Below are 26,072 nucleotides of genomic sequence, written 5' to 3'. Positions count from 1 at the left end.
TCCTCATAAGACTTGTGCTTCAGAGCCATCACATCTTGGTTGTCCTTCTCAGAACACACTCAGTGTCTTTCCTTTAGTGAGGGCCCCAACACTGAACACAGTACTCGAGGTGTGGCCTCAGCATGACCGAGAACAGAGGGACGATCACTTCCCTGCTCCTGCTGACAACACTATTTCCAGGATGCCATTGACCTTCTCTGCCACCTGGGCACACTGTTGACTCACGTTCAGCTGAGTGTGGACCAAGATGTGTCCATTTCTTCCACTCTGCCTCAAGCCTGTAGCATTGCCTGGAGTTGTTGTGGCCAAATTGCAAGACCCAACAGTCTCGTTGAACTTCATCCCACTGGTCAGCTCTTACGCACCCTGGGAAGTCCATCTGGGCGCACACATCAGACCAGGAAGGTTGTGGGCCGTCCATTTGGATTTCTGTCTCAGCCTGTCTGTTGCACAGCTCCCTGTTGCACACTTCTACTGTATCCTCTCAACCATGTGCCCCATCTTTTGGCTTGCTTGGGTTGCGCCGAGTGCAGAGAAATTGTTTTGAGATGCATGTATGTAGGTACTTTAGAAAGGAATACCTCCTGGTTATTCCCCTGGAAACTCTAACAGATACAAAGAACACAAGAACACTATTTGATAGAACAGATTCTCTTTGAGGCCCCAGAGTGCTCACCAGAGATTTCTGATGAAATTTTGCTCTTCCTGTACTTCAACTTGGAAAAGAGTTGTTCACAAACGTATGTAGTGCCAAAAAGTGATGACATGAATAAGGTATGATGGAGAAGGGAAGGATATATTCCTCTAGCAATGTAGATCTTATAGAAGTCTAGTGGAGAGCCATAGAATAAATACAGTTATTTACCATAACTTTATTTAGCATCTCACTGTGCCCTCCCCATGTCCTGGATTCAGCCCAGACAGTGCTGATCTCACACTCACGAATGGTTGTTGGAGGAAGAGCTGCTACCATGGTGGTGGCTGTATGTGCCTGCAGCCACAGCCTGGACATGCCTGTTCTGATCACTTCTGCTCTGTAAGTGTGGAACAGATGCACACGGTGTCTCTCTGCTGCATTTCGTGCACTGGCATGAATTCAGAGTTCTATTGCAAATACAGGTGGCATACCTAGATTTAGAAGTGGACTTGGGCACATCAGGTTCACTACAGTAGGTGGTTCAAAAAACAATGTGACTCACACTGTAGTACCGCATGTTTGATTACCGACCACTTTGTTGCAGAGTAGTTTGCCCATGTTGCTCCTGAAAGGACTTTGGCAACTGCTGTTACAGTGACAGATTGAACTGTTGGGACACTCTTTAGCAAAAAAAGAAGAGAGCCAAGTGAGGCACGGTGCCAGGGTTTCAATTTTCATTCTGCTTGACCAACAGCTGCTATACCAATAGACATCTGTAGTCACAGCTGAAGAAACTGCTCACTTATGGTGAAAGCAAAAGTGCACGCAGGAGCCTAAAAACCAAAAACTTGTTGTTTGAAGCCACTGACCTAAACATTTCAATCACACTTTCTTCTTTTCTTTTTCCTTTTCTTTTTCCCTTCTAGAACCCAATCCCTGGGCTGGGCACTTTGTAGGTGTTACTGTGAAATATACATTTAAGCGTATATATTATGCAAAAAGTAGGTGAAATTCAGGACAGTGAGATACATCAATAATTGCAACCTTACGAAGATCACTGTTAAATATCCGCCCCCAGGAAGGATCCCTTGCTCCCCAGGAAGCCAAAGGGGGGTAGTGCAGCTAGCAGGACAGGGCTCACTACCCAGTCATGGTGGAGGCCTGTTAATGCTGTCAGGACCCTGATTGTCTTGAGGTGGTGGACTTACAACCTTATTATTTAATACTGAGAGAAAGCCTGCATCCTTATGCTACTGTATTTCTCCTGTCTATTTTTGTTCCTATAGGAGGCATCAGAGCCTCAGAGTTGATCTTATGGGGGTCATCTCTGGGAAGCTTCAGTGGTGTAACTAGAACCTGTAGTTTCCACAAGGTTTCTTGGCAACTTCAAACACAAAGCAGAGGGCTTCTCTTCTGTTGGTGGTTTATCATACAGGATGGATAATATGCAATGACAGTTATGCCCACAAAAGCCTAAGTGAGCCAGGTACTCTTTCAAAAGCCTATTGTACCCTGAGGCCTATGAGGAACTGCTCTTCACCAGGTACATAAAGCTGTTCAGACAACTGGAACCTATTTCATGTGTACATTTGGTCTACACTAAAATAACCTTTTGAGAAGGGGATAGTCTGCGCTACGACTAACAGTCATCAGGAGACGGAACAGCTCAAAGGATGCTTTAAACCTCTGGGTCACCAGATCAAAACCAACTCACCCCAGGGCAAGCGTGAAACTGGAATTTTACCTGATGTGTTTTGGTGGCTGATGTGAAAGGAGCAGAAGGTGTTCCAGCTCCAGCCAGCACCTTCTCGGTAAGCTCTGCAGGCCAAGCAGTGAACAATCAGCTCCAGGGACTGATCCGCTGTGCCAGACAGAGGATAATTCCTTGAGGTCAGGTTTGTAAAAGCACAGTGTCAGCTCTGTTACTCTTTTGACTGTGCTCCTTAACCAGACAGACGTAAGGTTTCATCCTCTTTCTGAAAGAGAGCTTTATCTTTTAATTTCCCTTTCAAGATGCCCTTGTTCAATGTCCTTTATATACTTCCTTCAGAAGTGAATGCACTGATGTCTCCTACAAGCTTTATAGTTTCCAAAGCCACTTTTCTTTTACAAGTGAAACCTCAGTCTTGCACGTATGCCGCTGACATATACAGGTCTAAAGCAACATCAGAATGCTTTAAAACAATCATCCAAATATGCTTTTCACTTGAAAAAGCTACTTGAATAATCTTTTCTCAAAGGGTGAATTACTTACAGCTGGTGCAATTAAGCAGGAGTGAGCAGTCGTGGGAATCAAAAGATAAACTGAAGCAAGTCTTGAGGTTTGTGGCTTTTTCCTATTCCTTTTAGAACGCGACAAGGCATTTGGATGTCAGCGCCAGCGCTTACACCCAATTGATTCGGCCATAGAAAACATGACGTTCCCAAAAACAAACGGTAATTCATTACAGTCATCAAAGAATCACAGAGAACGGCCTGAAAAAAGGCCTCAAGGATTATCTCCTTTCAACCCCCCGCTATCTACATATACACGAAAGAAGGAGCAGCGGCCGGCCGCGCTTTAAGGGCAGATGGCCGCAACGCGGGGTATGCCACTCCGCCGACCGCCAGGGGGCGCTGCCGTGGGGGGGTGGTCGCGGCCTGTCGGTGGGCGCCGCTGCGCCCCCACCAATCGGCGCGGGCTGCGTGGGGGCGGGCCCGGCGGCCATCGAGGCGTCGCCCACCCAGCTGCGTGCGGCCGCTGGCGATGCTGGGTTGGAGCCGCGCTGCCGCCTCGGTGCTGCTGCTGCCGCGTCGGGTCGGGTGTCGGCCCGCAGCCGCCATGTCTTCGTTGCTGATCGGGCAGCCGAAATACGCCTGGCTGCGGGAACTGGGCTTGCAGGAGGACAACCCGGGCGTCTACAATGGGAGCTGGGGCGGCGGCGGCCAGGTGCGGCCGGGACGGGTGTGGAGAATGGGCCTAGGTGGGGGGTAGGGCTGATGGGACGGGTGTCTGCTGGCATCGCTATTCGGCCTTGTGTCTGTCGGCTGACGGCCGTCCTTCTGCTCCAGGTGGTGACCACGTACTGCCCTGCCAACAACGAGCCCATCGCCAGAGTGCGGCAGGTAGGAGAGACTCTGCTGTCCGCTTATATCGTATGAGAGCATATAACTTTCCTTTGCAAGTAATCTTTTATAATGCAGTCTTCCCTCCCGAGGTACCCGGTGCTCAAGCTGGGCATAGAATTCTGTGATTCTGTGAGAAAAGCTTTTTGTATGGAGCTTATTTTAGAGTTTTGGTATTCCTAACTTTCTCTTTGGCTTGCTTCTTCGTGCAGGCTAGTTTGGAGGATTATGAAGAAACAGTAAGGAAGGCTAAGGAGGCATGGAAAGTCTGGGCTGATGTAAGTTATCCGTTATCTCTTATGGTGTTTGTCTATTTAATTGCCTTTCTGGCAGTTAGAGGGCATTACATTGCCCTGCTGGTCGGAGGTGTAAAAACATAATCATGTTACATGTGTTGCATTAAAGCAAAGATCTGTAGTGAGGGCCTGCCTCAAGGTGCAGGGCTGCACGGCTGGCATTTCTAACCGGTAAGCACAAAAATGAGGACGTTGACTTCAGAGAAATGTTTGTTTTAAGAAGCCTGGTGTGTTTGCCCAGGTTAGTGCCTGTAAGCCATTGCCAGCAGGTCTGTTGAAGTTCTGAAACCTGGTAAGCGAGGAAGTAACCTCTCCAGGCGTATTTAAGTTCACCAGGACTTTAAAGCCTCACCTCAGAGCTGTCTTTTAGTTTGTGAATTATGTTGGTTTCACTGAGCCTCACTGAAAGTGTCAGTGTGCGTTATCACTGATGATTCCTCACTTTCTAGCTATCTCTTCATTAGTTTCTAATCCTACATATGTTGTTACATGAAAAAGGCGTGTTATTGAGCCTGACTTTTGATTCTTATCTAATATACTGACACTACATTAAAAAAGAATTGTTGCTTGAGTTTACTCTTCCTGTGATTGAGACTTCATTGTGTCTGAACAGACGCAATAAAACAAAGAGAACTACTAATCTGAAGGCTTCTGCACATTCAGTGCAAACAAAGGCTTGAACAAATACAGATGTGTGCAGTGTTGTTGATCTCTGTGAGGTGGGAAGAGATTTGTCATCCAACTGCATGATAAAAATGAATGAGAAACCGCAGCTTGGGAAGAGGATGAAAAATGACCGCAGTCGGTGATCTCTTGCTGCAGGCATGGAAGGTGAACGTAATACACATGAAGAAATCATAGATGTTCAATCTCAAATATACTCTTTTTTTCTTTTTTTTTTTCTTTTTTCTCCCCTTTTTTCACTAGATCCCTGCACCTAAGCGTGGAGAAATAGTACGACAGATTGGTGACGCCCTGAGACAAAAAATCAAAGTTCTAGGAAGCTTGGTAAGGTGCTTCAGGAAACAGCTCAGCTTTAGGGGGGTAGAATGGTCAAAACTCTTTTGCTATGGTCTGAACATACCACTCTGCAATACTAACCCTAACAACTGTTAAAATGCTGTTAGTTCTGTTGACTTGCTTAAAGGACTTGGGATTTAATGTGTAAGATAACAGGTAGTTACATTCTGACATTGTATACTGAAAATGATTTGTTGCATTTGTGGTGTGGATTTAGAAATTAAAAAAGTGTAATTCATTTTGAGCCTGTACGCTGGCTAGAGAAGGGTGTTGTAACTGCTGCCATGCTGTTTTCTTATTGTACCTGAGAAGTTGCTCACTGTAGTGTACTAAAAATGTCCTGAAAAAGACAGGACAAGGCTTTTGATACAAGGCTTTTAGCCTTGAGCTCTCTTCTGGTGATCTGTAGGGTTTTGAGAACTGAGATGTGGAGGTTTAAGGTTTCAGAAGGTGATTTGGGCTGAATGAGATATTCTTCCAGTGCCACGTCAGGTATAAAGGTAGAAGGACCATTCCTTTAAAACATTAGTTGGCTGCTAGAGAAGGAAGAAGGCAAAGTGGGGAGCTTGCTGCTGTCCTTTTACCTTTATGTGTTGCTGTTCAAAAACAGCTGTCGTTGAATAACTACATGAAGGTAAGCTCATGAATCCTCGAATAACTACGTGAAGAGCCTACGGGCTCTTCCTTCTGTCTTGAGGTGTTCAGACATCGTGTTCTGAGTTGGCTCAAATTATAAACAGCTTTCCAGCAAATGTGTTACATGAACTCTTGTGTTCTCACTTCTCATTTAACGGCTCCCTGTTCTTTAGGTTGAAGCAGAAGTCAGATGTGGAGTTCCCCTGTGAGCAGAGTAGCCTAGCAAGTCTTTGGGACCACAGGCACCCTAGAAATACCTAGGAATGTGTTTAGTCAGCTCTGTCTTAATCTTTGCTTTTTCAAAGTACAATCCTCAACTTCAAGTGGTAGGTGATATTTGTGTAAAGTTGCTTGTAACTATCTTAACATCACTGTAAAATGAAGTGGGAGTGAAGGGGGACTTCTCAATTTGTATACGAGTGGATTTCAAATATCATCATACTCTCACTGGCAATCTCTTTGCTGTGCACATATAACATGCTTCTAGCAGAGGGCCATAGCTTAGAAAAAGACATTAAACATCTAGGTGGCTGAAAGACTGAAGGTGTGCATTCGTTTTCAGCAGCATTTGAAAATTGAATCTTGCATACTTGCTTTGAGATGCTGTAAAAATGAGTCATTTGCTTATGAAAAATCTAAATGACCGCTTTGCTTTGGGGTAGTTATCCCTCTTTTCCAATATATTCCCCAGCATATATGAAAGATACGAAAATGTCCTGACTGAAATGTTCTTTGATCCCAAACTATGAGACTCATTACTGTTGAATAATTCTTTCATTGGATATATTTTTAAATTTTCTCTACTATTTTTCTCTATTAATTTCCTCCTACTTTACGAGAGTGTGACTTGTTTGTAGTTACATGCTATGTTGTTTCTTTAAGCTTTGGATAACTTGTAGAGGTGAATGTCTTACACTGAAAAAGTCTACATTGAATTTTACTGGGTGTACACATAAACCTGATAGTAATAGGAGACAAAATGTATTGGAAATTAATGTGTATTAAAAATATATGTATCTTGCTGCTGATATTTTCAGGTCTCCTTGGAAATGGGAAAGATTTATGTTGAGGGTGTTGGGGAAGTGCAGGAGTACGTTGATGTCTGTGACTATGCTGTTGGTTTGTCCCGAATGATTGGTGGACCTGTCTTGCCTTCAGAAAGTATGTGTTCCATTTTTTTTCTTTACCATTTAAAATTGTATATATATTTTTTGTGTTAGTGCAAGGCTGAGGATGTAACATCCTAAATATAGGGTGGTGTAGTGCAGTGAAATCTCTGTGCTTGAGTTATTAAGCATGTTGTTTATAAATAGATGTGCACAGTAGTGCCACCTAATGAAGTATCTGTCCTATGACACCCATCAGGAGAGGCAAGAGATTTTTCCTCTGCTCCATGGAGCATTAGATTCTCTCTGCCATCTCTGTAGCAAAAGTGCTGGAGGAAAGCATGTAAAAATTTTGTCAGTGTGCTTAGAAGAGAATTCTTTTTGTCAGTTGTTAACTTACTGAGCAACCAGCGTTCTATTATATGAGTAGTTTAAGTAGCAAAGTTTCTCACTATCATTAGTTTTTTCCCCACAGTCTAGCTAATCTTGGTGCAGTAAGCTGTAGAGCCCTTATGTGCCTTATTTGTCCATTGAATGGATGCAAATCATGGTATGTTCTGTCTTTTCCTTCAGGATCTGGTCACGCTCTTATAGAGCAGTGGAATCCTGTTGGGTTAGTGGGAATCATCACAGCCTTTAACTTCCCTGTAGCAGTGTACGGGTGGAACAGTGCAATTGCAATGATCTGTGGAAATGCTTGTCTCTGGTAAGGCACAACTTCCCAGCATGCTATAACACTATTATAAAATGGCAGAACTATTTTCTCAGGCATGTAATCGCTATCCTATTTCACGTGTTTCCATATGTTTGATTTTAATTCTTGTAGGAAAATTCTGTTTATTTGTAAGGCATATGTAGTCAAAAAGTGCAGTTTTGTTTTTTTTTTCTGTAATCTTGTTAGTGTCTTTGAGTTGTTGAAATCCAGACCCATTCAGGATTTAGTCAAATGGCAAATTAATAAAAACATAAACTGAGGTTTAGCAATGCTGATAGTAACAAAAAATCAATGTTTTCAGAGCTGTTAAGAGATAAAATTAAGGATCTTAATAGCCACTCTCCTTTCCGCCCCTCTGCTCCTGCTTCTTTTCCATCTCTCTGCCTCACTGTGATATCTAGCACACCTCCAGTTCACAATGAACTCATCAGATCTAAATACTCATCACTGGACAGAGCTGCCTGTGGGTTCTTGTCTTAACATGCACCTGAAAACCAGCTTAAGCATACAAAGATATACCATAATAAATAAGTAATTCAACTATTTCCCATTTGAAGAATTGGAAACAATTATAATATATATTTTTTTATTTATTTATTTTTTTCCAGGAAAGGTGCTCCCACAACGTCTCTAACAAGTGTAGCTGTTACAAAGTGAGTTCTGGCTCCTTTGCTTTCTGTTTTCCTTTTTAAACAAATTGTCTTCTGGGTGAGATAGTGCTTAGTGGTGAGAAGAACTGCTTTTCCCTTGTAACAGATAAAGTGACAGTATACAGTATATATTGCTTGTTACCTGTACAATTGTCCTTTTATTTTCTTCTGGGACCAGTGCTGTGCTTCTGCTGAGGAACATCCAGCTGTGGTGTTTGCTTTTCTGTAGATGAATAGCTCATACAATTCTGCTACCCTTAGTCACTCATATTTCTGAATCATCCATTTATTTTGCAGTCAGCACTTGGTTATGTGGTTTTGTGTTTTTTTTTTCATTTTTTGAGAGGGTGGCAAATTCTTCTGGTTGGCTCTATAGACCTATCTCCTGAAGATATGTTCACACAGTCCTTATTATCTAGAACTAGTAACATCATAGCATGTCTTTTCAGGCTTCAAAACTCATCCCTGATAGGAGAATTCTGACAAATAAATGTCATAGTGACACTTGCTCTATATTTATTACTACTTCCCTTACTATGCTGGCATTTTAAGTGTGTATCTACTGCATAATGCAAAGATTTATGCACAATATAAGTTGAGTTCTTTAAAATGATGTATTTCTTAGTCTTGCAACTGTGGACCTGAGAACAGGTCTCCTGGCTACTTGGAAGTATTGTGTCTGACAAAGGAGATCATGAAAAACAAGAAGGGCTTCTTTAATTTTATTTATAGCAAAGAAATTCTGGGGAAAATGTGGATGTAATGCTGAATAAGATGAGTGCCTCGGTAATGGAGGACACTTAGAAGGCAGTTTGTAAGTGCCTCCTTAGTTACTGCTTAGTTACTCCTAAGTTCTTCCTTAGTTACTGTTACTGCAAAGACTGACCCTCAGGAATTCTGGAGGTAAGAAAAGGAGCCTGGAGAAGGAAAACCCCTTGGTGGAGCAGGATCTGGTCAGAGATAATCTAGGCAAAGTGTTTGCATCCATGTGCCATGATGGGATGCAACTGTTGGTGATGAGGGAACTGGCAGAAGTTTCTGTCATCTCTGAAAGGTCATGGGGAACAGGAGAGGTTTCTGAGGACTGGAACAAAGCCAGTGTCACTCCAGTCTTCAGAAAGAGCAAGAGGGAAGACTCAAGAAACTACAGAGCACTTAGCTTCCATCTCTGTCTCTGGAAAAGTGATGGAACAACTTATTCTGGATTTCATATCCAAGCAAGTGGAAGAAAATAAGGTTGTCAGCACTAAGGAAAATAGGCTAGAGCAACCTGGTGGAATTCTATGGGTAGATGAGGGGTGATCAGTGGATGCTGCCTACCTTAACATAAGCAAGGCTTTTGACTCTGTCTCCTGTAACATCCTTGTAGGTAAGCTTAGGAAGTGTGGGATGGTGAGGTGGACTGAGAGCTGGGTGACATGGAGGATTATGATGCAAAGCAGTGCTGAGTCTGTTTGGAGGTCTGCAGCTAGCAGTGTGTTCTCCAGGGATCAGTACTGGGTCTGGTCTTTAACATCTTTGTCAGTGACCTGAAGAAAGGGATAGAGTACCCCCTCAGCAAGTTTGCTGATGTTGCAGAGAGCAGTGGCTGACACACCAGAAAGCAGTGCTTCCATTCAGCAAGACCTGGACTGGCTGGAGAGTTGGGCAGAGAGGAACCAGATGAGACTGAATAAGGTCAAGCATAGAATCGTACACCTGGAGAAAAACAACCACATGCATGAGTGTAGGTTAGGGGCTGACTTACTGGAGAGGTGCTCTGTGGAGAAGGACCTGTGTGTTCCTGTGGACAGCAGAATGAGCCAGTAGCATGCCTTTGTGGCTAAGAAGGTCATTGGTATCCTGGTGAGCTGATCCTTCTCCTCTGCTCTGCCTTTGGTGAGGCCACATCTGGAATACTGTGTCCAGTTACAGGCTTCTCAGCTCAAGAAAGATGGGGACCTACCAGAGAGACTGTGGTGGAGAACCACAAAGTTGATTAAGTGCCAGGAACTTCTTCCCTGTGTAAAAAGTCTGGGATGCCTAGATCTCTTTAGCTTGGAGAAAACAAAGAGCGGATCTTATCAATGCTTATGAATAAGTTAAAGGTGGGAGCCAAGCAAATGGGACCAGGCTCTTTTTGATGGTGCACGTTGACTGGACAAGGAGCAGTGGGCTTAAAATGGAACAGAGGAAGTTTCGTCTGAAGCTGAGAAAAAAGAAATCTTTACTGTGGGGATGACAGAGCACTGGAGAGATTGTGGAGCCTCATCCTCTGGAGACATTCAAGACCTACCTGGAATCTGTCCTGTGCAGCCTACTCTGGGGATGCTGGGGTGCAGACCAGATGATCTCCAGAGGATCCTTCCAGCTCCTGTGATTCTATGATTTTTAAGTAACTTCTTAAAGTTATGTAAACATCTCTTTCTAATGGTGAAAGGTTGTAGGGATGAGGTTTTTATACACTGCTGCAGTGCTTCTCTGTGTCAGTTATGTGGATGCAAAGGGAATATATTGTCAAGCGTTTTTCTCCCTGAGCAGTGATTGTAATGTCCTTGAGTGTGTATTTATTGTATAGACTATCTGCAAGATTGGTGCTTTAAAAAATAAATAAATTCTGAGGCTTTCTCATATGTCTTTAATAGCTCATTGCTTATTATTTGCGCCCATTAGATAACTGAATTTTTCATATGTTTGATTCTAGGATTATTGCCAAAGTCCTGGAGGATAACAAGATACCTGGAGCTGTCTGTTCTTTGGTCTGTGGTGGAGCGGAGATAGGGTAGGTAACATCTCTTGTGTTTTGTGAGTTTGTATCTGCTGCAAACATACTATGTATTTCTACTTGCTGTTCTGAGATTAGCTATTAACAAGTAATTTACCAGACATTCCAGTGAAATGAAGAAATGAAGAGACGAGGATCAGTTTTCATTCTACTGCATGTAGTTACACGCAAAGGATATGGCCAACATTAAAAATTTCATTCATCATTCTCCCTTATTTATTTATTTATTTAGTCCATCAGTATTTCAGGCCATTTGTAGAGAAGAATGGTCCCCCATGTTCCATGCTTACACTAGGCTGTGCACCTGTGTGTATTTGTGTAATGTGGCTTGGAAGCTCTAAAATGTGTAAATTCCTACTGCAGATTAATAGCTCAGCATTTCAAGAGAAGTGATATCAAAATAGATGATAGGTATTGTAGGGGTGCTTATCTTAGGGAACAGAACAGTTGAAATTGATGTCGTTGTGTTCTTTGGCATGTATTTAGTTGTACAGGTGATGCACTTCTTATTTTGCATGAAGCAGGGCAGGGAAGCAGTCTTGTCTCTCTTCTCTGAGTGATAAGAAGCTTTCCTGATGGCTTTTCATTTACCCGATGTTTGGTTTACATGGGAGGTGTGAGCAGCTTTTCCAGCTGTTTGCTCTTCCTGTAAATGTGGTGGCATGTCCTGTTGTGCAGGACAGCAATGGCGAGAGATGGGAGAATGGACCTGCTGTCTTTCACTGGCAGCACGGAGGTGGGCAAGCAGGTAGCGCTCATGGTTCAGGAGAGATTCGGTGAGTGGGAGTCTTTTATTTTTCTTTTTGTGCTTGGGAAAGGTAGGGTAACCTCATAGGATTTTAAAATACAACTTGTTTCACCTATCTCCTGTTTAAACATTTTTCATCTTGATGAAGGTAAGATGAGGAAACTGCTCAGGTCTGGCTATTCCTTTTTCTTCTAGTTCAGTTACAATTCAGTTGTTGTTGGTGGTGTTTTTTTTCCCCACGATGTCCACAAATCGATTTTACTGCAGTTAATTTGGTGTAAGTTCTTGTGACTGGCAAATGACAGTTTTTGGAAAATCCATTCATGAAAAAAATATCCCTTCACTTTTACTCCTTATAAATACATGAGAAAATGCAGCGCCCTTGAGATAAGTCTTCAAATAAAAATTGTATAGGTGTGAACCCATGCACAGTTGCAAGGTTCTAAGTTTTTAGTCTTGAAAGGAATATATTGTGGACAAGGTCCTAAATGCCAAAAAATTTCAGGATAGGTTGCAAAGTTTAATTCCTAAGTAGATGGTGATTCTTTCTTTTAGATTTCAGATAAAGCAGCTGTTAGGGAAATAATTAAGGCTGCTGAAGTATTAATTTACTCATTTTTATATGCATAGCACCTCCTAATCTTCATCTGCCTTGTATTATTTATTCTGCAGCTTGTTTTGTTTTCTTTTCTAGTGCTATTTTGCTTCATACTTTATTTTTTTTTATGCTTTTTTCTTCTCCAGCTGTTCTCCAGGTGTTGTTCTTTGCACTGTGCTGTAGGTGTGATGTTCAGTATCATTTACTGCTTTGGCTAGTGCAGTTGGTTGACAATGATGCCTAAAAATTTCTGTCCAGAAAGGAAAGTGGACTGAAGTCTAAATCTGATTACTTACTACTTTGCTGAAATGCATACTGAGTATATGTACAACTGATGTAATCCTTGTGTGTTTTCATTAGGCCGGAGTCTGTTGGAACTGGGAGGAAACAATGCCATCATTGGTAATATGCAGTGTAGAATTTTAGACCCATAGACATTATTTGAAACTTAGTATACATGTGTTTGTAACAAATTGTTCTTTTTATCTTCTTTCATAAAGTGCTTAGTAGAATGTTTTGGTGTGTTTTTATCACCTTTTCATGTCTTTGATATTGCCGAGGGGCAGTGATTTAGGATAAAAAGCAGAGTTCAAACTCATGTAAATAGTTTTGAATTGAATGGCATGGGGTTGTGAACACTGCTGCTCATGAAATTTGACTCTAGGATCCAATCACTTGAACACAATTTTTATCATTGCAGAATAAAAGTACATCTGCATATATATATAGACAGTCATATAAATGCCATCTATGACAATATTTGACCACTTAAGGTATTTGGAGGAAAAGCACATAGGTGTTCAGCTCACTAGCTTGGACTTTGTCTCAGATTTGTCTCCCCCAAATGCTTTGGGTCTGGTTAAGCTGAGTGATATCCTCTGGGTCTTGTGCTTACTTGTTCTGCTTTAAATATTTCTATGTCTTCTAGCCACACACATTTCTTCAGCTTATTTGCATCTTACATTTACGTTGGTTAGCTGTGTGTTTTAGCAGCTGTTTTTCTGTGTGCCACCTGGGTACATTCCTCTTTATGATACTAGTCGTCTCATAGAGGGAAGGTGCAGAAGGGCAAGAAATTGCTTGTACCTTGTTGAATTAAAATGAATCTGAGGTTTTTGCAACCTTTGTTGTGGCTCTTTACAGTAGTTCAGAGATCTCTTTACGTCCAATTGCACGTGTTGAATTCAGGTGTATAAGCATGGGAAATCTGAGATGTTTTTGAACATAAGTCACTTTGATAGCAATGCCTCCTATTTGTATTCATGGAGACTGTAACAAATTGCTCAGTAACACTATTTGATTGAGCAGATTTTCAGGTACGAAACACTCTTTTTCAATGTAGTCATCACCATTAGATATACATTTTTGCCAGCAATGAACAAGAGCCTGCATATCATGCTCATACAAATATGGACCAGTAGAGGTGAGGTTCTGACAGCAACGTTGCTAGAAAGATATTGCTTATGCAGTATCTTTCATCTGCCTAAATAAATGGAAGTCAGAAGACATCAAATCCAGACTCTACAGTGAAAACATCACTTTACCCACTGAGGGTATTGAGTCTTGAACTTTGATGGGGAATTCATGTTTCACTATTTCATGAACTTTCATTTTGACTCTGGTTTGTAGTGATGACACCACATTTCGTCTCTGGTAATGAAAGGCGAATCATTAAGTTACCATCAGCTTTGCATTGGTTCAGTAGATCCTGACAAACCTGTATACTTCGTTCCTCCTTTTCCTGTCCTATTTGTGGCACTCACCTGGTGCAAACTTTGTGGTATTCCAGCATTGCCACCATCATTTCAAACACACTGAAGCTGATGCTCAGCTCTGCACACAACTTTCTGATTGTAATTCACTGATTGGTGCAGATGAGCTGTTTGAGATGCTCTTCATTTTGTGGTGTGACAGCTTTGCATGATTGTTCTGTACGTAGTGTGTCTTGTCACTGTCACCACTGCTGAAACACAACACCCACTGCCCCACTGTGGTAACATCCACTGTTTGGTCTCCATGAATGCTTAGCAAGCGTTGAGTGTCACTGGGTGCAGTTAACTCATGGAGGAATTCAGTTGCACATTTGTTTTATATGCACTTCTATATCAGGTGCCATTTTATCCAACTGCCCCTCTACTGCCATGGCACATTCAAGCCCTGCTGCCAAACCACTGCCAGCATTGGTCAACATGATGAAATAAGAGGCATTGCTTTCTGAGTAGCCTTTGTGTGTGTTCATGTGCTATGCTATTATTCTTCGTGCTTCTTGAGCACCTTGCTAGAATTTATTGCATGCTATTTAGTGTCTTAAATCTGGTGAATTTAGAGAGCCTTCAGCTCTTTAACACCGTTTTGCACCTTTTCTCTTTGCTTTACTGACATACTGCTGTTTAACTTCTGTTAAGTGTTTGAAGATGCAGACCTGAACCTAGTCATCCCATCTACACTGTTTGCTGCTGTGGGAACAGCGGGTCAGCGATGCACAACTGCCAGAAGACTGGTGTGTAAATCTAACTGAACTGGTTTGGATAGCCCTGACTTCAACAATTAATTCCAAATTAGCTCAGAAAATTCTTATTGGTTACTTTATATCATGGAAAATAAGAAATATTTGTTTGGCATATTTTATTCCCTCTGATATCAATGTGATGTTAGGAAAAGAAGGTAGCTGCAGCTTGTCACTGTAATTCTAGCGCCAGAGGGCTTCTGAGAATGTGTTTCTCACATGGTCCAAAAACTCAGCACATCGTGTTGTCTTTGATTCTTTCCACTTCCATTGCCAGAACTTACTTAAATTTGATTGTGGTTGGTTCAGGTTTTGGTTTGTGGGGTTTCAGAAGAGCAAGGGTGCATGGATCTCCTGATGCTTTTTTCCCCCTCCAGTTTTTCAAACCAATCATTTTGAAGAAGTGTAGAAGTATTATCGTGTCAGCGTGCATCTCCTTAGTCTTTTCAGAACTGTGTTGATGAGATACATTTTCATCCAAAAAGATGTAGAGTTTTTGTTCCTTTAGTTCTTTTAAATCTTCACGATTTGCCTTCTTGGCGATACTCCTGTTTTCAAACTTCCTACTGTATTCATTTAAGCTCAGTATTAGATAAATACGAGCAGCACTACCTCTGCACTTCCTTTGGCGCTATTCAAAGTGCAGTAGTGCTTCAGGAGGAATGACATAGGCTTTGCTGGCTTACAGTCTTCTTACCATGTTTCGTTTAGTTCCTCCATGAAAGTATCCATGATGAAGTGGTGGAAAAGCTTGCGAAGGCCTATGCCCAGGTCCGCATCGGTGATCCATGGGACTGTAAGTAGAAGTTTCCAACTCATGGGTTTAGGATATATTTCAGTTCGCATCTTTCTGTTAAAATTCTGAAGCAATTGAACTGCTAATTTTAGCAGTTTACCACAGAATGGTTTCATTCAGAATGCAGTCCCTGAAAGGACGGTAAAGAATCCTGCTGTCACTGTTCATCTTTGGGCAGATTAAATAGTTACTTATCAAATTTTACAAGAACGTTACTGAAAGTTTACAGTTCTGAAATAATGTCTTTGGATTTTTCTTTAGCTGACACTCTGTATGGTCCCCTTCACACTAAAGAAGCAGTGAAAATGTTTCTTGATGCAGTACAACAAGCAAAACAACAAGGTGGCTCTGTGGTCTGTGGTGGAAAGGTGACTTACTTTTATTCTCCCTTCTACAGTTAATTTCCTAGGGGAAAAAGTACGGTAGCATTGTGGCTTAGGCCAAATTGTATTTCAGTTTATGTCAGTCAGTCTCGAAATGTCCAAATTGGAGTCCTGTGCTTACAGTAAAGACAGTTTTATATAGAAAGCCGAGAAACGGCTGTGAACTTTCAGCAGTTCCCTGCACTACTCTTCAGTCTCAGAGGATGGTGAAAATACAGACAGCAATGTGAATGGGGACTGCTGTGCACACAGTAAAGAAAAACTGCTGTTCTATTCCTGGGTTCACTCTATCAAACTTTGAGAAATGCTGACGATTCAAAGAAACTGCTAGCAGAAAAGCCTGCATGCAGCACTTGTAGAAGGAGGCATTACTTTCAGTGCAGCCTTCATGTGCGATGTGTATTTCTCCAGGACTTAACTGATAGTCTGAGAATTCTTGTTTTTATAGGTTATTCTTCATTATTCCTACTGCCTCTAAATTTCTAGTTGGCTTACTGATCAAGTGGGAGAAAGTAACTGGTTTTTTTCCAGCTGGTAGAGTTGGAGATTTAATTTCTTATTTAGCAAACAAAGTTATACTTCTATATATTAGACATGTAAATAGTAAATTCCAGGTTATCTACAAAGATGATCTGAACTTCAATTTCTGATCGATTGGTACAACTACAGTAATAAAACTATGAAGGATTCCCTTCCCACACTGGTACTAAGCAGGATGCTAGTTTGGCTGAACTTACTCAGTTCTTTTCTTTTGTACTTTGAAGGTTATAAACCGCCCTGGAAACTATGTTGAACCAACCATTGTGACTGGCCTTGCCCATAATGCACCCATTGTCCACACAGAGACATTTGCTCCTATACTGTATGTGCTGAAATTTAAGGTAAGATGGCAGAGTGAATTGTGCCTCATGTCTGGGATGTCAGGAGAGCATTTTCTGATGTATATATGCAGTTTTCCTGACAGTCTAAGATGCAGTGTTGTTCTGCACTGTAATGGCTTATCTCCACACATAGCTACATTTGTGCATGTTCTGTGAAGATACTGAGCTACGTCTGTGCAGAAACAGATTTTTTCATTGATGTCAGCCTACTCTATAGTAAGTTTTGTCCTTCTCTGCAGTGGTGGGGATATCCATAAATAAATCCATCCTTTATTTGTTACATATGTATTTGCAAAGTGGTATTCCATTTATTTGCATTACGTCTGTAGCATACTGGAATTAAAAAACAGTGCTTCTTTTGAATTATTTTGAATGGATGTTGTTCAGCTATTGACCTTCTTTCTTTCTAGGAGGAAGAGGAGGTTTTTGCCTGGAATAATGAAGTAAAACAAGGTCTTTCCAGCAGTATCTTTACCAGGGATTTGGGAAGGATTTTTCGCTGGCTTGGGTATGATTCAGAATATTTTTTTACATTGTTAAAAGTTAAGTTTACTATTTTTTGTTTTGTTTTTATACGTACATGTGTTGCTAGAAGAACACTGTTCAGCTCTTATGTAACAGAAAGATCTTTGCTGATCCTGATCAGTAGTTGTCTTACCTTTGTCCATAGGCCAAAGGGATCTGACTGTGGCATTGTGAATGTCAACATCCCAACAAGTGGGGCAGAGATTGGCGGTGCTTTTGGTATGTTACTTACAGCATATGCTTTTTCTTTCTTTAAATAGTGAAATCTCTAGTGCTGGGTCTAGTGTCTTGATATTACCCCTGTGGTTTCATTTTTTTTTAATGACTCTTCATTTATCTAATGATATTATTAGCTTTCCATGAAAAGAAAGGATGGAGACGAAATTAAAGCGTTGTAAAATTAGCTTAACTTGGATCTCCTCGTCTTATTTTTTCAAGGCTTTAATCAGTCTATCTAAATAATGAATCTGAGGAAAGGAATGAAGTTTATTTGAATTGAGAGAATTAACTATGTGAGTTGTATATAGTGGTGACTTGGCAATTTGTTTCAGGCTTAGAATGAAGGATAGGGATGTTTTTTCCATGAGTTTTTATAGTTGAACCTCCTGGAGCTAACCCAGGTTTCCGTGCTCCAAAAAAAATGTCATGTTTCCATTTACAACCTTTTTCCCTGCAGGTGGTGAAAAGCATACTGGTGGGGGAAGAGAATCTGGAAGTGATTCATGGAAGCTTTATATGAGAAGGTCAACGTGGTAAGATACGTTTTTCTTTTCAAACAAATGTAAAATTACGTACGGGCTTGATAAAGCCCAAAATAAACCCCTGACTATGGGAAGTTATCTTCACTAAATGTGAGATAATCATGAAAAAGTTCAGTTTGTCTTTCTCATCATGTAGGAAATTATGTTTGTGTTCCCAATAGAGAGTGATTTCATTAAAGACATTTCTTTACCCACTTAAAGATGTTGTTGACATGTTCCTTAAGATGAACATGTCCTTTTACAGAGCGGGATGGTTTCTAGGATCTAGAAACATAAATTATTCTTTTAACATTGTTTTTGCTTTATAATGTTTTTTCCTTCACCTCTTTCTTGATGTTAAAGTAAGCAAAAAATGAGACTAGTGAAACCTCAGGAAATAGATGTATAGGAACCACAGAGAGAGGGGCCAGTTTTGCCTTTGTGTGGGTGATTAATTGAAGTGTTGGGTATCTCCCCATGGATGTTGTGCAGGGTATTTTGTAGCAGTCAGTCTTTGCTATTCCCTCTTGCTATCTCCTGCACTTTCCTGTGCTGACTTGCTTACCGTGCAACCAGTTAGAAGCTGTATACATAGGAAGGAGGCTGCATAATCTGTCTAAATAATTGTTTCTCTTCCAGTACGATCAACTACAGCAAGGATTTACCTTTGGCTCAAGGAATCAAGTTTCAGTAGCAACCTTATGAATGACTGTGCCAGGAACTCTCCTAGCATTTCAAAACCTTGTACCTTCTAAAACTCGTGGTGAGGAAAGCGGTCTGAAATTCAGCTAACTGCAATGCTGATTCTGTCAGAAAATCAGATACTCTAAAAAATTGTTTGACTTCTAATGTATGAAATCACTACTTCAGTCTTCAGATATGAAATATCTTTGGGAAGAAGGGAAAAATGACCGGAGTTAATAAACTTGGATTGAGGTGGCCTAGATAATCTTCTGTTGCCTTATCACAGTCCTTCACTGTCTCTGTTTCTTGCCTCCCTACCATTTCCTGTTATTTTTCCATTTGGTAGGTCTGCGTTTCACACTATACATTGAGTTTCATACAGATGCTTGGTGCTGTGGGGGGTGGACAGTACAGACCTATTTTTCAATGCATAAATAAACTTACATTTTGTGAAATCTCTTGGCCTTCTAAGTTTATGTTTTTTTGCTCATTGTTTTTGGAGCAGGAGCAGTCAGCAGGCTGGCCATTTTCACACTGAGCTGACATCTGAGAGAAATGTCATTGGGCTAAATGGACCACTTCAGTTTTCCTGCCTCTCCTTCAGAAAGGAAACTTTTAACTCCGTATGTTGAGAGGTAACAGATAAGATCAAGAGGCACTGCAGGCTTTTGTAAACATCTCTACAACTAGGAGATTTCAGAGCTGGTTGTCAGGGTCCTTGCAACACTCTGGGGTCAAACAAGCTCAAGAACCAGATAAGCAGAGAGGAGGGAAAACTCTTTGAGCAAGGGGAAATGTTTATATCCCACTTCAAATAAGTGGGATTTTCTCATGGAGGCTGAAGGCTGTTGCCATGGGGAACGCAGCTGGGAACTTTGTGCAGAATACAAGCCAAAGAGAGGCATGGCACTTCTAGGCTGCTGCTTTTCAGTGAGTAACTTCAGAGACTGCTGAGAGAGACTGTAAACATAACAGAAAACATTTATTTTTGTCTCAGATTCTAGGATTTCTTTCTAATTTGGCTTTAGATATACCTTGATTCTAAGATCTGACAACAGCAACACCCAAACTATCCAAAAGAGCCAATGCATGACAGCACTGCCAAGTCTTCTACATTGTAATAGCCGCTGTTTTAAAACAGCATTTTGAATTTTACATCTGTGGTATAGAAACCTTTGAATACCACTTCTTGAAGAGTAGAGTAGAGTAGGCAGCCAAAGGTTTTTTTTCCTACTGCTGTAGTTTATCTGGGCAGGTGGCTAAGCAGCACACAGTCAGAAACTCACTCCCCAGCCCCATTCCCAATGGGTGGGAGAATCAAGAGAAAAAGAAGTAGAACCTGTAGGTTGAGATAAAACTACTCACTAAGATAGAAAAAAGGAAAAGGATAACAGCTAGGACTGTATATGTGTGTGTATATGCCTACAGATGTGTAGAAGTGATGCACAAGCAATTGACCACCACTCCCCAACTATGTAGTGCTTGAGTAGCAGAAGCAAAGAACTCCCACAAGGTGGGTCCTTGTGAAACTAGTGAGGCTCATTAAAGCAAAAGTGCAAGATTTTGAACCTGGGTTGAGGCAATTCCAGATATGTATACAGGCTGAGAGGAGCGGTCCTTGAGAGTATCCCTGCAGAGAAGGACCTTGGGGTCCTGGCGGATGAAAAACTGAACAGGAGCCAGCAGTGTGCTCTTGCAGCCTGGAAAGCAAATGGTATCCTGGGCTCTGTCAGAAGAGGGGTGGCCAGCAGGGACAGGGAGGTGATTGTCCTTCTGTACTCTGCCCCTGTGAGGCCCCATCTGCAGTACTGTGTCCAGGTCTGGGGTCCCCAGTACAGAAAGACAGCTGCTGGAGAGGGTCCACAGGAGGGCCAAAAGATGATCAGAGGGCTGGAGCACCAATTTTGTGGAGGTTGGCTGAAGGAATAGGGCTTGTTCAGCCTGGAAATGCAAAGGCTGTAGGGAAACCTCATTCCAGCCTTCCAATATTTAAAGGAAGCTTAAAAGCATGAGGGAAATTAACTTTTTACAAGGGTAGATAGTGATAGGACAAGGAGAAATGGTTTGAAGGAGGGAAGATTTATGTTGGATGTCAGGGGGAAGTTCTTCACTATGAGTGGTGAGGTGCTGGAACAGCTGCCCAGAGAGGTTGTAGATGCCCCGTCCATCCCTGGAGGTGTTCAAGGCCAGGCTGGATGGGGCCCTGGGCAGCCTGGGCTGGTATTCAGTGTGGAGGTTGTTGGCCCTGCCTGCAGAATGGGGGTTGGAGCTTCATGATCCTTGAGGTCCCTTCCAACCCAGGCCGTTCTATCTAAATAGAATTATAAATGGAAAAAAACACCATATGAATGTGATCATGAGGATGACTGAGCACTACAGCAATCACGCTAAATTATTTTTGAAGTTTAACTTGAAAATTTGATCTAACAATTCTTATTAAAACCACCTTTTGAGTAGCTTTGCAGAGGACTCCCTGCTTCAAATATGATAAATAACCCCAGTTGCATGCACTTTATGCAGACAGATAACAGATTCTCTCTGTAAGTAGGTTGTGATTTCAGACTGAGTTGTGCTGAGTGTGCAAATCATGTTTTCATATGCCGTGATATCTGTATTGACATTTGATTTCTTCTACGGCATTGCTGCTGATAATGGTAACATTTATTCTGCTTTCCAAGCAGTTCATGTCTTGGAGCTATTGGTGTATGCAACATAATGGAACTTGCAGTTATAATACAAATTCTCCCAGCGTCTTCCACAGTTGCAAAAAGTTAATTACCATTTAGTGTGTAACACCCGTGAATAACAGGTGTTAAATGACACATGGTCAATAATTCATTTATTAGCACAGTATTGCTTACCATGCAATGATATTGACGGGAACGCTGTTGCAAGGAACATTCTTTTGGCTATATTACTTTTAACCCAGCAGGGGCAGGGACTACTTTTACAATGCCTTGTGTTTGGTATTCTGAAGTATATTTCCTCCCACCTGTGCTGTAAATTGCTGTATGTCTCATGTTTGTAAACAACTGGATTGACTGCAATCCTTCATAAACTTCCTTGAGCACCATAGTGCTTTTTTAATGCGAAAAAACGCAATCCTGTTCTTCTGAAGGTCTCTTATATTCCAGCACAACTGTAACCATTAATTCTTCGTTGGGAATTAAATCCACTTTATTCTGTAAATGGCTCATCTGGTTAATGGAATTCTTATACAACCCTTTAACTCCAAAAGACAAAAGTAATACTGTTCCAGCCAAATACTGATCTCCACAGGGTAACAAATTATCTAAGGAATACATTGGTGGCTCTGTAAGTAGCGCTTTTTATTTTATTTCCATAGGAACTACAACAAAGAGCTTAGTAGTTTAATAGATAGAGACGTGGAAGAAAGCAGGTGGCGTTGGTCATTCAAAAAGCCCAGCCTCTCCTGTGGTGAAGGGCATGACTCACATTACTGGCAGTAAAATCCTACGTTAGCAACTCCTGTCTCATTAGTGACCCTCATGAAAGAAACTGGCTGGTTGCATAAGACTGAGGGGACCTTGGAAATCCACCAATTCTGCAACAGAGGTGTGAGTGGATCCACCTTTTGTTTTGCTCATATTCTTTCCATTAAATGTGCCCCTGCTAAGCCAACCAGACGCGGTTAGTAAAATCTTTGCCTTGTTTTTTCCCCATCAATCAGCAGTATTGATAGGAGCACGCTGGCAGCAGGTCGCATAGTGCTGCTTCTCCGGTGTTGCAATTTGCACTGCTGCCAAAGGGCACTGAGCCAGAAGCCACAGTTGGCTCAGACCTCTGCTCCAATGTGTGCCCACCCAGCGCAGCAATTCATGCTTTAATTGCACTGCTGTGTGTTATGTAATCACATGTGAAGCAAAGCATAGAGGGTGTGACCTTAGAGTCCAAACAAGGACTGTCACAATGGTCATTCTGACCATTTCTTGACTATAAAGTGATGACAGTCCAGACTGCTGCTATTTCTTATTGCTGAGGTAGGTTTTCTATCTACTTCCTTGGTAAAGCTGCCAGTTCTTTTTACTTCGAGACACATGGCAGCTATGAAGACAAATGCTGGGGGAAACATCAAGGCTATTTCAAATAATAAAAGATTGCTGTTTTGTCCTCAAATAGCATCCAGAACTTTTGCAGCACCATTCACGTTTAGTCCTGGCAAGGTTTGTAAGAATACTGCAGTTTTCCATCATTAGGCATGGTTAGAAGTGTACAAACTCATTTACCCAGGCAACTGATGAGCCTGGTTCAGTTTAAGGACAGACAGGTCTCCTCTCCTGATGGGACCAGTGTGGGATGAGCACCATTGAGCACCCTTGCTCACCTATCTTTTAATAAATAAAGGTGCACCAACATGAGATGCATAAATGGAATTTCTAGAATTAGCTCAAAAGAGGTTATTATAAATATGAAGAAAAAGCTGCAGGACTAATACTTTATCACTGATCATCTTCCATACAAACAGGACATTCCTCTGGTGCTAACAGAGCAACCAGAGATGCTTGGAAGCCTAACTAATCGCTGCTGGTGCATTTGGCTCATCTCAGCCATCTGTGCCAATGGGTTTTGGTTAAGTGAAGAGTTGCAGGGCGGATGTATAGAGATACGGCCTCAGGATATCCTTGTAATTTCCAATATTTTTTCTTTTTTTTTCTTTTTTGTGGAATAATATTACAGGAAACAATACACAGAGAGAAAGTAATGGCAGTATATCTCCCAGGTTTCTGGCATTGCTGAATGGGCATTCATTCTTTTGATACTGGGCTGTCTTACAGGATCTTCTTTGCCTTCATATATCTGCTGGAAAGTCAACCATGTTTTTTGTATGGGTTACTTTTTACCTGATCAACTTATGGATGCAGGTTATATCAGGCAGCTCAGGAAGAAACGTGGAAGTAGAGGAGGGAATAACCAAGTGAGTTCTCAACAGCCAGCTCTGAGCACTCTGGTTTCTTTATTTCTAACCCCAATACAGCAGCCTTGGTTTCATTAGTCTTCAAACCACAAACAGGTTTCACGGATGGAGCTACTGTAGTGGCCAAAGAGAGAACAGGAGCAGAAATGTGCCAAGGGACTTGGAAGAGAAGCCTGGAAGATGTGTTTTCCACAGTCAAGAATCCAGAGTTTTTCAGATGAGCAAATTGCAATTATCATTGACCAGAAAGAGCATCTCCAGGTCAGCCAACATCAGTTCTTGCATGTTAGTTGTACCTCTTAGAATCGTTTTACGGGAAAGCAAATAAAGGACCTATCTATCTTCACGCTAGTATCGTAAACCACTATCACAAAACATGTGATTAATCTGTGTGAGAGGGTTCATGGTTCACTAGTTAACGTTGTAGAAATAGCACAGGCTGACTTTTTTCTCACGTTGCTCCTGTGCCAGCATGCAGCCACGTGTGCACAGTGCCACACTAGGAAGCTGAAAGCCCTAGGAAGATTCAGAGCTATGTATTGCCCTGAGTGACAGGTCCAGCATGTAGGGTGATAACTAAGTTACTCAATCCCTTTTCTTATTCGAAGGACTTCTTCTTTGTTTATGTGTAGGTAGGGTGAAGAGCTGGCTTTTGATCTTGTATTTGAGAGCACGTATGTGTGATTTTCCTTTAATCTCTTGCTCAGTACTGCTAAAATACCTGCTCAGTGGAAAATTACCTTCACAGTATCATGAAGTAAGAACAGCAATTAACTTGTATGGTGCCAAAGACTAACAAATCCTTGTTACTGAGCTCAGTATGGAACATCTCACTTTCAGAACAGGATGCTCTTCGTACATCATCACGCATGAACTTGCTGTTTTGTTAAATAATCATAGAAAAACGTACTTTTTGAACTATAAGAACACACAACACACTTCTAGGCACTGATGAAATGAAGTCAGTACAGAAACTGGCAAGGCAAGCACGTCACACATAATAAAAATACACTGGCACATACTCTGTGCATAAAGGATAAAAGGAAGTGGTGCAGCCCTCACCCCTGCTATCTACCCCTGTAGATATGGCACTTAGGGATATGGCTCATTGATGGGTTCGGAATGTGCTTTATTGATGGGATTTGGTAGTGTTGGGTGATGGACAGACTTGATGATCTTAAAGAGTCTTTCCAACTGGAAATGCTGGGAGCATTACTACGCAACTGCGTGCACAGTCAGGTGAAAGCAGTGACAGTATTGAAATCAAACACACGCACATGAAACCATCTGTATTCTTTGCAAATGCTAATCAAGCTGCTACCCTTTGTGTTCTGCTGTGAAGGGCCTTTAACATTGGCTTTCCTTGCAGAGCAAACTTCACATGAGTAGTAGCTTGAACACCTTTGTCCAGACTCACCTCCCCTGGCGTGCAGCCATACAGGCTAAAGGACAGCCACTACCTTGGATTACTCTTTCACCTCTACAATCATTCTGTTTGCTTATGGCTGGCGATAAGCCTACCTACAGGCTTAACCTGTCTGTTTTATGTCATACCCTCTCATTTTTTATATGGCAAAGCACATCCTTGCTGATCTAACGGAGTAATAAGCTAATTCAGACCAGCTGATGGGTGTAATTAAATTACCTAGGCGCTCCTTTGACAGAAGTGACTTGTCACCCCAATTTTCAGAGCACCATAAATAGAACCACAGCCTCTATGTTGAAACAGACAGAAAAGATCTTACAGATTTCTAACCAAACACACTTGGATGGATCCTAGTGCTAAGCAGCCATGTTACAAAGCACGAATGGATCTCTCAGCTGCCTCAACATTATTCATCCCTTATTCCTCGGGGAGGAAACACCTGAGAAAATTATTAACGTTTCTTTACAAGAGGCAAGAAAGGGGAAATTTGATTGTATTGTTTTGTCTTTCTACTCTGGTAAGATATTGAGTATTACTGAGTAAGTGGTAACTCACATGCAGTACGAAGTTCCTTTGCTTGGGGTACTGAGTTCTACATGTACTTTGCATTGTGAAGAGTAAGTCTACTCAGATAATGAATATCACGTTTCATTATAATTGATGGATGGAAGTAGCACGATCCAAATCACAGAATCATGGAATGGCCTGGGTTGAAAAGGACCATAATGATCATCAAGTTTCAACCCCCTGCTGTGTGCAGGGTCACCAACCAGCAGCCCAGGCTGCCCAGAGCCACATCCAGCCTGGCCTTGAATGCCTGCAGGAATGGGGCATCCACAGCCTCCTTGGGCAACCTGTCCCAGTGCATCACCACCCTCTGGGGGAAAAACTTCCTCTTAAATCATAGCACCGAGTTGCTT

The 26,072-nt window shown here is 41.7% G+C and overlaps 1 protein-coding gene across 1 annotated transcript; it reads left to right on the top strand.

Annotated features, from left to right (window-relative positions):
- The first annotated feature begins 3,364 nt into the window (after positions 1–3,364).
- Positions 3,365–19,242, top strand: ALDH7A1 (aldehyde dehydrogenase 7 family member A1). Its single transcript, XM_072360031.1, has 18 exons — positions 3,365–3,566; positions 3,689–3,742; positions 3,955–4,020; positions 4,966–5,046; positions 6,732–6,855; positions 7,374–7,506; positions 8,124–8,168; positions 10,849–10,926; positions 11,608–11,705; positions 12,636–12,677; positions 14,681–14,775; positions 15,493–15,577; positions 15,839–15,945; positions 16,725–16,841; positions 17,252–17,349; positions 17,512–17,585; positions 18,043–18,118; positions 18,746–19,242. Exons 1-18 carry the CDS (start codon positions 3,384–3,386, stop codon positions 18,798–18,800), a joined length of 1,611 nt encoding a protein of 536 aa, XP_072216132.1. The 5' UTR covers positions 3,365–3,383; the 3' UTR covers positions 18,801–19,242.
- Positions 19,243–26,072: the final 6,830 nt, after the last annotated feature.

This window comes from Excalfactoria chinensis, chromosome Z (assembly GCF_039878825.1).
Source record: "Excalfactoria chinensis isolate bCotChi1 chromosome Z, bCotChi1.hap2, whole genome shotgun sequence".
NCBI lineage: Eukaryota > Metazoa > Chordata > Aves > Galliformes > Phasianidae > Excalfactoria > Excalfactoria chinensis.
This window is presented reverse-complemented; position numbering and strand designations above follow the sequence as displayed.